At 38.3% G+C, this 13,507-nt stretch overlaps 1 protein-coding gene across 4 annotated transcripts in view; it reads right to left on the reverse strand.

Moving 5' to 3' along the window:
- Positions 1–13,507, reverse strand: part of Atp8b4 (ATPase phospholipid transporting 8B4 (putative)) — a 246,490-nt gene that overhangs the window by 14,442 nt on the left and 218,541 nt on the right. For all 4 annotated transcript variants that reach the window (XM_058584792.1, XM_046460874.2, XM_046460873.2 and 1 more), the window contains 2 exons: positions 6,649–6,732; positions 3,607–3,852 (listed from right to left, as the gene is read on the reverse strand). In XM_058584792.1, coding sequence (XP_058440775.1) covers positions 3,607–3,852; positions 6,649–6,732 — 330 coding nt within the window. The remainder of the gene's footprint in view (positions 1–3,606; positions 3,853–6,648; positions 6,733–13,507) is intronic.

A 13,507-nucleotide genomic window follows, 5' to 3' on the forward strand; every position in this document is an offset into this window, starting at 1 on the left:
AAATAAAAAGGGCTGGGGATGTAGTTCAGTGGTAGAGTGCTTGCCTAGTATGTGGTAGGACCTAGGTTCAATCCCCACTAACACAAATATACACCCAAATAGATGAAGAGAAAGGGGTCTTAACATGCAACCATTAATTTTTTGATCCTCCTTCCTTTAGATTAGAAGGTGGATCTTAATTTTCCATTTGAATGTGGGTTGAACTTAGTGACTCACTTTTAAGGAACAGAGGGAAAGAGAAAGACAGTTTACAATGGATAAACCTGAATATCACCACGATAACCAAGTAACCAAGTTCATCTAGAAGTCGTGTTGATGTCTCGTGTTCCCTGAGAGGATGAGACACGATATACCCATCAATCACCTCTTCATGATTCTTCCTCAAAATCCACAACCCTGGTCTATCCCTAAGAAAATATTAGACATCCCAAACTAAGGAACGTTCCACAAAATACCTGACTACTGCTCTTCAAAAGTGTCAAGGTTGTGAAAGATGAGGAAAGACTAGAGCTGTTAGAGACTGGAGGCCTTAGTGACATGAAAATTAAATTAAATGGATGATCCCAGATTGGCTCCTGGAACAGAGAAAGCGTATTAATAGAAAAACTAAGGAAAGCTGAATCTAGTCTGTAGTTCATAGTATCCTATCAATGCTGATTTCTTCATTTTGACAAGTGCACCATAGTTATATAAGATCTTAACAATAATATTAGAAACAAGGAGAGAACATACAGTATCTCCGACTTTTCTGTAAATCTATGAGTATTTGAAAATAAAAAGACTTTTAAAAATTATTCCTGCTTGAATAGCAAAGTTTATGAATATCTTTTCAGCATACCTTAATTGTGTGAGGCAGCAAAAGATCATCAATTTATGGGCATTTGTTTCCAAGTTTTGTATTTTAAGAATAAAGCTACTATAGATATTCAGGTACAAAAGAAAGATCATCACTTTAACATTGTTAGATAATCCAGAGTAATACTGTAAATCATTGAAGGTATGCTGAGAAGGGTACTTTGTACCCTTCAGCTGAAAATAATCCATTTGAAAAGATATCCAGCAATATGTAAAAGAAACCTTAGGCTTCCTTACATCCTTGGACCCAGAATCCTCACTTGAAGAATATATCCTTAGGGAGGGATGTGCCTATAATCCCAGCCATTCAGGAAGCAGAGACAGGAGGATCACAAGTTCAAGGCCAGCCTCAGCAACTTAGCAAGACCCTGTCTCAAAATAAAATAAAAAGAGGGTGATGCAGCTCAGTGGTTAAGTACTCCTGGGTTCAATCCCTGGTACCAAAAAAAGAAAGGAAGGAAGGAAGAGAATATATAAACTTGAGAAATAATTAAAGAATCATATTAAGAGTTATGTTTGTGAAAACTTGCCATCAAGACACAGTTTCACCTTCTGTACTACAGTTTCCGAGGCTCACCCCACAGGGCCTCACTTTTGAAGGCTTCTAAAATCTCACTCATGTACTTCCCCAGAACATGTTATGTAGCTGGGTTGGTGGTTGTTTAGACTCAGCACAGGAGGACTCTGATTTTCAGACTGGTTGGGAACTTACAATGGACACATTTGAAAACTGTAGGTACAATCTGTACCTAGGGATTTGAGACACCCAGATGAACTTTCTTTTTATGGTAGGATCATTAGAGAGAAATTTCCCTCTTAACATCTCCCTCATTTACTTACTACACAAGAATTGTCCATTGTTGTGTCCGGTAGATCCTAGGTGATGTGCTGGGCCGTGGATATATGGGGAGAATAAAATAGACATCACCACTGCCTTCATGGGGACAGAGTGACATTAAACAAGGGGAGACCTCTCTGACAACAAGGCATCTAGGGGAAGAATGTTCTAGGCAGGAAAAAACAAAAAAACTGGAAAGTCCTAAGGCAGGCAAGAGGTTGGTGAATTCCAGGAGCTTGAGAAGGCTAGTTTGGCCAGTGTTGTGATTAACGAGATTAAAGTGACAATAGGATCTATTGCACTTGAGGAGAGAGAAGCCAGAGAGTAGATCTCAGAGAGACAAGTGGTTATCAAAGCTTTAACCAAATAGATTTGGATAACCCCACCCAAAACTTCCTCAGTGAAAGGCCAATGTTACTTGGAGTCCTCAGTGCAAATCCCCTCTGAGAAAGCACGAATATCATCCTTATAAAACCTTAATAATCAAAGGTAAAAAATTGTCAAGACCTGATTTCAAAAGCTCTAAATGACAGGACGCAAAATTCTATAATCTTTTTTTGTGAATAAATTATGTTTTAAAAGTGGGATTGTTTTGTGGATCTCTTAAGGAGAAATGTAACCGTGACATCTAACTGGAACAAGAACTATTATGGGAAAAACAGTTTCTGAATATAAAGTTTATATAAAAACAGTACTGACAGCACTGGCACTGCAGTGATAACATATAGAAAATAATTTATAGATGAGCAAAGAAAAAAGGGAAAAAAATACATAGAAATGTAGGAATAGCAACAGTCTTTCTTTCAATCTAAAAGATAAAATTAAACAGAATTTGTAGAGCTAATTGTGAAGACTACTTTCACTAAACACATTTAATACCTGTCACAAATCATACACACTATGAATTTTATAATTTCCATTATAAATTTATTATCCTTACTTATTTAGCAGATAGTGTTAAGGACAGTTTGAAGAATATTTTCCATTTTGCTTTTTCCTTCAGATTAGCCTTTTATCTCAGTTACTTCCTTTCAAATCATCTCTTGGAACACCAAGTAACAAATTTGACCTGGTAGTGCATAAGCTAAAGCCACTAAAAGATGTCCCTGTGTATCCCACAACTATCCTTCTCTCTGAAGAGGAAGAACCCAGAGAATGGGAAAAGTAACCTCATGTCAAAGATGAGATTATCTGATTCTTAACAAGCTTGCTCAGTAATTAAAAGGCAACAAAATAAAACAGAGGCCACATTGCTTCCTGTGTTCAGCTAGAGCTACAGAAATGAATAAAGTTTCTGTGAACTCTAACTCAGCATATAATGGTATTAACCACCATTTGCATTTTTTAAAAAAATAGTAACACTTCAAGATACCCATGAAAGAAGGTCAGTAAAGCATCACAAATTGGGCTCACCAGAAAAGCTTCCCTAAATTTGAGATTTGGATATACCATAGATAGAGCATTGAACCTCTTGAATAATTTCACACACACACACACACACACACACACACACAAATGTATTGCCAAAAAGCCTTTAGATCTCACTTTTAAACCTGGAAGTTATTAAGTCCTACAGAAATCATGGGAAAGTTTTTCTGTTACCATTAGAAATTTTTTCTTCTTCAAACACAAGAAGGAAGTAGTAGTATGATCATTTTACACACAATACTCAACCCAAAGAAGTAATTGTTAGGTTTCTAGAAACATGAAGGTTATAGATATCTAATGCTAATTGGCCACATCAGGTAATTCATGTCAAGCCTTCCTGTTGTCATCTCAAAATGTGTAATTAAAAAATAGTATTCTTTTAGGATCTTTCCCCTAATGGGTAGATAAAAATCAGTCAACAATGAATGAACTGGAATTTTAAGTTATAAACCCATCAAGTTGTAGTGCTTTCAGGAACAGGTTACCTGCACACTGACCACAATGACCAAAGATGTGGCCATGGTAACTGCAAAGGACTGGTAGTCAGCAACATGTTGCCCATCTTCTCCAACCATGTTGTAAAAGGCCCCAAAGGGGATGAAGAAAAGGACTAATGAGGTGTAGATTCCATGTGCCACGCAAATGAAAAATTTACGCTTGTTGAAAAGTAGATTCAGTTGTCCAGGTTCATAGAGCTGGGGACAGTCCATGCTGTTCTGGTCACTCACATCCTGTAAACAGAGTATAATCTCAGTTGAGGGGGGTAAGGAAGAGTCAGAGAGGCCCTGTATTCCCCATCTCCTGAAATAGCAAATGCCTTTTTAAGCATGCCCTAATATGCACTACTCAACGAGCCAGAACAAGACATTATATTGTTTTCATTCCCATAATAACCCAGAAGATAATAAAAGGATCCCTAGTTTACAAGAAAAGAACTAAAGTCTCCAAGAGAGATTCATGAAAGGTCACACAAATCTTAAGCAGCAGAATCAGGCCTTCATTGGAACCGAGATATTTGTATTCAAATCAAGGTTTCTTTTCTACACTCTCCTGCAGGATGCTATGGCTTCTTCAAACGCAAAACTCCTCAAACATCCATGCTCCCAGAATTCCAGCACCTCCTCCTACATGCTTAGCCAATGGTCAATGCTTAATTGCCAAAGCGGTAGGTGGGTAGTAACCAGGAGATGGCAGCAGAGAGCTGTGGAGTCAGAACTGGCGAACTAGAACCTTTAGGGAGAGGTAAGCAAAGGAGAGGGAGCAAGGAAAGAGGGAAATTCTATGTGGGATTTCAGGTGGGAAGCAGGCTGAGACCAAACGCTTAGGGTCTGAAAGTCTTACCAAAGTGAGGATTCAATAGCGGTTACCAAGTATTTGGGACAAAGAAATTAGAATGAGAAAACAGCATGCTTAGTACCAACCAAGTCCTGGGAAAACCTAAAGAGATGTTTCTCAAACATTGTGCTCATGAATCTCTCAGGGAGCAGATTATCAGTCAATAGGTCTGAGAGCTGAGACTCTACACTTCTAATCAGCTCCAAAGTACCACTGATAATCACACTAAGTACAAAAGCCAAATGCCAAGAACCAAAAAAGATGGCAAGAATCAATATTTGGGAACATCAAAGGGCCAAGGGTAAGGAAGGCCCAAGATAGTAAAAGCTAGGGGAAGATCCACCTCACCTTATTCCAGGCCTCACCAAACAGGGTCCCATGAAGGACACTGACATATTCTCCTTGGGAAGTCCTGCTATGAGATACTGGCAGGTGCTTCCTCTCCTATGGTGTCTGGTGGGGTTACTTATGGACATAGGCTTCCAAACTCACACAGTTCTGAGTTCAAGCCTTAGTAACATGTTTAGCTGTAGAACCTGTTATTTAACCCATCTGAGCCTTAGTTTCATCATCTCCAGAAATACAAATAGTAACAAGCACCTCCCTCCCAGAACCACTCTCATGATTAAATGAAGATGTGAAGTATTCAGTAGAATTCTTGCCATGTCTTAAGTAATAAATAACAGATGCTTCTACAAACAAAAGTAAATAAAATAATGATGATAATCATAATTAATGATAACAAGGGGTATAATGCAGAAGCTTCAAAGTCAAATGACCTGTCCTAGGCTTATTTCTGTCATTTATTGGTTGTATAGTATTAGGGCAGTGACTTGAACCTCCAAGGCTTGGATTCCTTCTTATAAAATGAACAAATGCATAGATTATCACTGAAGCCCTTCCAGCATAGCATTCCACAGTCCTGTGATTACTTTAAGGGCCAAAATTGACAAAGCAGGAAAGGAGAGGAGCAGACATTCAACTTGACAGCAATAAGGAGCCTTATTATATTTTTTTTCAAATTGCACAATGACCATGTTTTCCCAGAAACTGCTTTATTTTTATTATTTTATTTCATATTCTGGGCAGCTGCAAAGCACCAAAAAAAGAAACACTTGTAAACATGGGCACTTGGAAATGAATGTGTTCAATCCTTTACATCTAAAGTCCTCAGAAGTTCATTATGTTTTGTAGAATTCCACAAACTGCCCTTCACAAACTGCCTTTTTTTTACATATGAAAAGTGAGACTTACAACTGACTACACGGCCAGAAGAATGGGAAAGTGGAGTGAGCTCATAATGGGAAGATTTATATTTTGCAATAGACGACTTTGGGCCAGAAAATGAGGCCTAGCAAATGGGTCTAACAACAGCCTGTAGAAATCTGGTCTCCTTTAAAAATACTTCAAAAAAAAAAAAAACCATACTTTTTAAAATAATACACTCTAATTATGCCATGGAAACTCGGCTGGCGAGCCTTCTACTTCCCCATAGGCAGCCAGACTTTTACCCCTTTCCAGGAAGTACCTGCCAAGGCTCTGAGTGTGCCAAGCAGCCACCATTTTCATAATTGATTCCCTCCCTTTTCCCCTCTCAAGCACATTGATGCTGGACAAAAGAAGTCTGTGCTCTGTCTCTTCATGGCTGTGTGCTTTGTGTGCTCCTCTCCCACTGGCAGACTACTCCACGGGCCGCAGTTCCTGTTCTGAGGCTGTGTTGGCCAAGCATGTCTCACTGCAGATGGTAGCTTTCTGAGCTCCAACCTAGTTCCTTGATTTTCCATCTACTGCATGGCTCTCTACAGTCTCACAGGCTAATGTAGCACTTCCCAGTTTGTGAACCAACAAGCACTAGTTCTGAGGCATATTGATAGGTGCTATTTGAAAAAAAGAAAAGTAAACTTACTAGGCTAAAATAAAAGGGAGTACTTGCTAAGGGATTTCTCAAAACCTTTACATCAATAATGTGGGGTGAGATTCTCTAAGTGAGCAGCCAAACATTAATCAAAGAATCCTTTGGGGAGAACAGGGGTAGGGAAGGGGGCTCTGGAAGGGTTTATGACCCACATAACCTCTATTAAAATAACTGTATTCCTGGGGCTCTTTGCATGAATTGTGTCTTCTACTTTGAAGTTAAAAGCAACTAAAAGGTGTAACAGAAAAACTAAGCTATGATAGAGAAAAACACATACCTGGTCAAAAATCCCCATGGCTAAAACAGGTAATGATGTGTAGACAATGTTAAAAAGAGTGATGAACCACTGATCATAAACGGTCTGAAAAAAAAAATAAGATAACAGTGAGAAACACCATCCATGTTTGTAATAGTAAGAACATTCACCTTCAGGTTCCTGAGGTGGTTTAAATAACCTGCCTTTCTAAGGTGGGTGGGAATTAGCTTTTAGAGTCAGAACTCTCCCAGTTCTGCCTCTTATCGCCTGTTGCCTTAGTGGGAGACTAGACCTCTCCGAACTTTAGTTTCTTGATCTCTGAAGCAATACCATCCCCTCCCTGCAGAGTGGCAGAGGCATGAGATGAGATCACAAATGTAGTATACCTGACACAATGCTGGGCATGTGTGATCCTGAATTCTTGTGGTAGATTGATATTTCTGCTCCACATTTTCAATGACTTATAAGGAGTTCAAATGTCTGATTTAAGTGATAGATAAAATCTTCAGCAAGAAATATTTATCTATTATTCCTACCCTATATTCAAATGAAGAACTTTTTCTTAGGAATGGTTCAAAGCAAGGTGGGCATTAAGCTAAATGTTCACTATACTGAGTATAAGCAATAAAAATACCGCTTCACATCTATATAGAGTACATTACACAAGATTTCCTTGCATGAGCTCACTAATATAATCATTATATTTGCACTTCGTTGATTAGCACACAGAGAGATGGAAATGAAATCTTTCTGTTTCTTATTATAATCTAAGATAAAATTTAAAACTTAGAAATGGAGGAACTACAGAATGAAATTGACCGAATTATGTTATGTGTAAACATAAATATACCACAGTGAATTTCACCTTTATGTATATCTATAAAGCACCAATTAAATAAATAATAAATAGATAGAAGGAAGACCAGTAGAGTACAGAAAGGGGAACATGAGGAAGGAAGAGGGAAGGGAAAGAGGAAGTACTGGGGATGGAATTGAAACAAACTGAATACCATGAATGTATGATTATGTCAAAATGAACCTCAATAACTACAATGCACGAATAAAAACATTTAAAAAATTAAAACCTAACCAATGCCCATTCTACCACTCATATCATTTATTCACTTAGTCATTTGATATTTATTGAGAAATAACTATATGCCAGGTACTTAAATGCAAGGCAGTGATAATTCAATTGATCATATAGATAAAATTTCTCACTAAAATTGCATTCTAATTGGGGAAAACAATAAACAAGATCAGTTTTTATGAGGAAAATGAGTGAGTGAATGAATACATAAGTTAGAAGGTAGTAAGTATTAAGGAGGAAAGGCCATAGGGGATGTGAGAGGGTTAGAACAGTAATAAGGTAACGGAAGAAGGTATTACCGAGAAGTGACATTTGAGATAAGATACGAAGGAAATATAGGATTGAATATGCAGCTTTCTGGGACAGAAGCATTCCCTACTGCAAGAAGATCCCATGAAACATGTCAAAGGCAAGAAAGCATTGTATGCTCAGAGAACATCCAGGGGGCCAGCTGGGTATAGTAGAACAACCAATAGGGAGAATAATGGGTACCAAGAGCTAAGGAAGAGAATACTATGTAGCTAACCATGATTTCTTCCCTAGGTGAAATGAGAAGGCAGAGGATTTTAAGCAAAGGAGCAACCTGATCTGATTCACATTTTACCAGAATCATTCTGGATGCTGAGAGAAGACAAGAAGAGCAATGGTGAAAGTAGGAAGGCAATCAGGAAGCTATTGCAGGGTTTCACATGAAAGAAGATGGTAGCTGAATCAAGTGACCACAGGGACACATGTAAGATTTTGAATATATTCTGAAGCACATTTTCTTTTTAGGGAAGTTGTTAAGCACTGAAGAACCTTGAATGCAAATGACTCAGACCAAGAAGTTAAAGTTTAGGGTCTACAAGGTAAAAAGTTCTTTAAATTATGTCCTTTGGATGTAGAGTATATTAAAGATAAAATATTTTGGTATCCTAGTGCTAAATCTGAATTTGAACTGTGCTGTGTCTTAGCATTATGGTATATTCCTGAAATGGGTATGTTCAAGAGAAAGAAAAGTAGAAGCTGTTCTTAAAAAGCTAAATTCCACTATTCTGCTGAGCTACATAGGCAAATTTATCCAAAACTGAATAATTCAAACCCTGAAACTATGCTGATTACTGTATTCTGAACAGTTGTCAGCAAGATTAGTGCCTAATTTCATTAAGAAGTAGGAGCCTGGATATTCTTGCTGTCAATTATACTGGGGAAGGTCAATCTTGGGGCAAAAACAAAACAAAACAAACAAACACACAAAAAACAGATGGGTAAAAGAGGACTAGGTGGATGGGTGAGGAAGACAATCATTTCATTCCCTTTGTATCTCAGAGTGAAGGCCTGGAATCCAAGTAGGAAAGACCTGCTCAACATCATTCTCTTTGCTAGGCAGAGCTAGGCAGGGAAGTTGAATTTTACCACCAATAGCCAAGGTGAGGCTTTGGGAGTGATGAGGGTTTTTTTGTTTTTGTTTTTGTTTTAATCCTGATGTCCATACACACACCAGCCCAATTAAATCAGCATATCTGGGGATGGAATCTAGGTATTTATGTTTTTTAAAACATTTTCAGATAATTCCAATATGAAGTTAATATTGAGAATTGCACACACTTCCCATTAAAAGCAAAACAAAACAAAAACAAAAACAAACAAATAAGAAAAAGAAAAAACACAGAAGAGCTGACACATATCTTCCACAATTTTATGCTGGTATCTGATGTTCATTCCTCAGTTTATTAATCCATTCCATGATTGCAGTATGGAAAATAAAAGGAGAGAGCAGTTAAACTGAGGTCTTGTAGCCCTGGGCAGAGCCTGGTGACATTGAATCATTCCTTCACCATCCACCTTGTCCACCTCCCAGCTTTCACTCATAAGAAGAGATGAAGAAAGAATCTGGGAAATTATGACAGACTGAACTGTTAGTAGCTGACGGTCTGGCATTAAGTGCCCTCCTCATCAAAACTGGAAAGCATCAAACCTACAATTATTTGACAGCAATAATTGTCAATTGGCACACAAATTTGAAACCTCATTTCATAACTGGAGCCGGAGTGGCAGGAAGGGTAAAGCAGTTAGAATAAAGTTTCAGTGAGGTTTTGGCAATTTCTTGGAACAAAAAGAAAAACAAAAATAGCTAATATTTGTTGGGACTTATTAAGTGCTTCTCATGTATTAGCTCATTGGATTCTAACAATCCTATGGAGTAGATACTCTAAACAGTGCCCAGTTTACAGATGAGCAATCTGAGGCCTGTTGGGGTTAGAAGATGGCCAGTGTCATATCTCAACACAAAGACATTCTAAGTGTGGTCCAGGGACCTTTTAGAGACCTATAATGTCAAAACTATTTTCATAATAATATTACAAGGTTATCTATTTTCCCTTTTACCTCATTCTCACAAGAGTGTATACGACTTGTAATATGGCAGCTGACTAAAAGCAGAGCAGATATGGGGACCCAGTTACCTTATTTTATGCCACATAGTTTTACAAAGAGTGTAAAGCAATGGTACCCTTCTCACTAACTTGTCTTTTGTTTGGGAAAATACAGCAATTTTCCTGAAAAGTACTTATGTAAACATGGCATAAGTTATTTTAGTTAAGAAATATTTAAATTTTTTCTCCATGTTCATTTCTAATCTGACAAATATTGATGGTTGGGGTCTTGAGATCCCAGAGTTTGAGCATGCTGGCCAAGCAACTGTCAGAGCCAAGTTCAAGCCTTGGACCTTAGAGTCTTCAACACTGATCTCTGCCTGAACCACCTCTTTGAATCAGTAATATCATGTGGCAACTTTCCTTAAATCCTTTCTTCTTTACTATGTTATACATAGTTGAGAACTTATAATAGACCCAATGTTCATATGCTGGGTTTTTTGTTTTTCCTTTTCTTTCTTTTTTTTTTTTGGAGGGGGGGTCACTTAAAATGATAACATTAGCATTTACCTGTTAAAACTCTCCAACGATGTCCCATTTTCCTTGGAATAAAGCCAGACTCTTTGTAATGGGCTAAAAGCCCTTCCTTCTCTGGCCTATCTATCTCCCCAGCTTTCCCCAATAGCACACTCATCCTCACTCACCAAGCTGTAGCTTTACTCACTGCCTTTCTCCAACTCACCAGGCTCATTTCTGACTCCAGACACTCACATTTGCTGTGCCCTCTGCTGGCATACTTCTACCCCAAGGTAGGTTCCTTGTAAACACTTATGCCAAAGCCAGTGCCACTCTCTCAATGAGACCTTTTACATTACTCAACCCTTTCTTTCTTTCTTTTTTAAAATTTTCTTATAGCTGTAGATGGATAGCATGCCTTTATTTGATTTTATTATGTGGTGCTATGGAACCCAATGCCTCACACATGCTAGGCAAGCGCTCTACCACTGAGCTACAGCCCCAGCCTTCAACCTTTTCTTAATCACAACTCTGAAATCATCTTACTGATTTGCTTCTCATTATCAGTCGTCACTCCACTAGAATATAACCTCCATGAAAACAGAGGCCTGTTCACAATTATAACCCTAATGCCTTAGAGCAGTATTTAGCCAATGGTAGGTAAGTACTCTGTAAATATTTGTTGATTTAACTATTTTGAAACTTTTTAAACAAGGTTATTTATTTATCTTCTCTGAGGATGTACCATAAGCTCCTCAAACCTGACATGTTGAGACCTAAGCTCTTCTTCACATCCCTTAATCAGGCCCACCTCCTCTGTAGTAAGCCTATACTCATTTATGACACTACTGCATCCACCCCAGCAGCCAAGTCAGAAATCTGAGACTTCTCCCTTTCTTACTCATCTGAGGGGCCCAAGACCCTAACTCAGTGCCTGGCATGTGGTAAGCTTTTGATAAAAGAAACCTAGATCCTTAGAGGAAAGGTATTGGAGTCAGTAGACATAACTGTGTGGCCTTGAGTAAAATCCCCAACTTCTCTGAGTCTCTGTTCCTTGGCTATAAAACGGGGTTTACAGGGAGGCTGTGGGTATCCAATGAAACGAGTGAATGGCAGTCCAGCATCGAAAAACAGATACTGTTCAGTACAGTGACACTATCAATATGGAAGGAGGAAAGGGGAAAAAGGAGGGAGGAAGAAGAATGCAAGGGTCCAGGTTTCAGGTGGTATGCTTAAAGGGTAAATAGAGGGTACATTTCCCAATAATTGTATTTTTAATGAAAATATAATTTTTGTTGGGACAACTAACCAGAGACATTTATTCCTGTACTAAACCACTATGTTCACAAAATGAATAGAAATTTAGAACAAGATTTAAGTAAAAACGAATTCCTCAATATAATTAAGTATTTTCCTCAGGAATTCTTAATTACATCCATCACAGACAATTCTGGATTTGTCTCAGGCTCTACCAAAATTTGTTCATTTGTGTCATTCACGTTAGAAATCACCTTTCCTGGTTATTGGCAATGACTTGGCACAGTTTAGATATCAGGGACTTCCACAGAAATTAAAGCCACAGTAGAATTTTTTTCTTTAACACACTTCTTCCTCTTGCAAGAGATCCTCAATTACTCAGTTATCCTAGAAATATGCCTCACTTTCACTTATGTTCCTTTGACCCCCTCAGACAATTAAGGGCCCCCTTTGGTGACTAGGACTGACTGAGAGGGATGCACAAGCCTAGGTCAGGACCTGCATGGACTCTGCCTTGTTTTCCCCCTTCCCTTCATCTTCAGGCCCTCTCCCACCTCTCCTCCTCCACTACACTGGTTGACCAGATACCCTGAGGGGATGGAGGCAGGGGAACGACTTTTCTAGGGTACCTAGAGTGACAAGCCTGTGTTCTAAGACCAGACTACTTGAATGATGCCAACATTCTGATTTTGACTCGAATTATTTTGCTATTTCTTCTTCTAAAATTTCTATTCCCTATCTTCAGAAGTCCAAACTAAGAGAGAAAAGACATACTTCTATGAGTTGCCACTAGTCTGCTTGGAACAATCTAGTATCTTTTCACAGATCAGAAATAAAAGGGAAGAGGAGAATTTTCAGTTTTTCCAGCTTCACTGTTTTCCTATTTAAGGAAAGCTCCTCCTTGCTTCCTTCTTTGTGGGAGCAATTTATTAGTCTTATCAACCATTTTATATAGAGTAAAAATACCCTGACTACAAATTACAATCTAAAAACAGCTTGGAGAACACAAAATCAATGATTTATAAATGCCACATGTATATAAACCTCCATAAGGTTCTTAAACAGTTACATGGGGCTTTCTGCTCTGAGATGGTGGATCTAGCTACTTGTTTAAATAATGACACAAACTGCCTCTTTGGAGATACATATCCCCCTTTTGCTGTGTATTGCAGAGAAAAGCTATATAATGACTTTTTTTTTTTTGCCTTAAAAAACATTTGTCATTTAAAGAAAACACATTGTGGAATAAATATGAGGTGCTCAGCTTCAGCACATCTGTTGTTGATTTACGTAATTAACAGAAACCCACTAGCAGGCTCCAGGAAGAATGGCTGAGCCTGAGCACCAGGCCCCACCCTTGGTTTTCCACAGAGCACATCTGGAAAGCAAGGGAGAGAGGAGCTTCCATTCGAGGTAGAAACAGACTCACAGGTAACCCAATCCATGAAGTCATCAAAGCTTTGAGATTAGTGGCACTCTTTCACATCACTTTCTAAACTTTTCATTGTGCGCTTTCTTATATTGTTTGACAAAACTAAAGTTTTTCCAGCCTTGACAAGATAATTGCTTCCATATCACAGCAGAAATTTTTAAAAATACACAGCTCTGTATCTCACTGACAATGATAAATTGTCATCAGATAATATCATCTCACAAGTACACA

Source organism: Marmota monax, unplaced genomic scaffold (genome assembly GCF_021218885.2).
Source record: "Marmota monax isolate L192 unplaced genomic scaffold, Marmota_monax_Labrador192_F-V1.1 WCK01_AAM20220418_F8-fsc00001, whole genome shotgun sequence".
NCBI classification, from domain to species: domain Eukaryota; kingdom Metazoa; phylum Chordata; class Mammalia; order Rodentia; family Sciuridae; genus Marmota; species Marmota monax.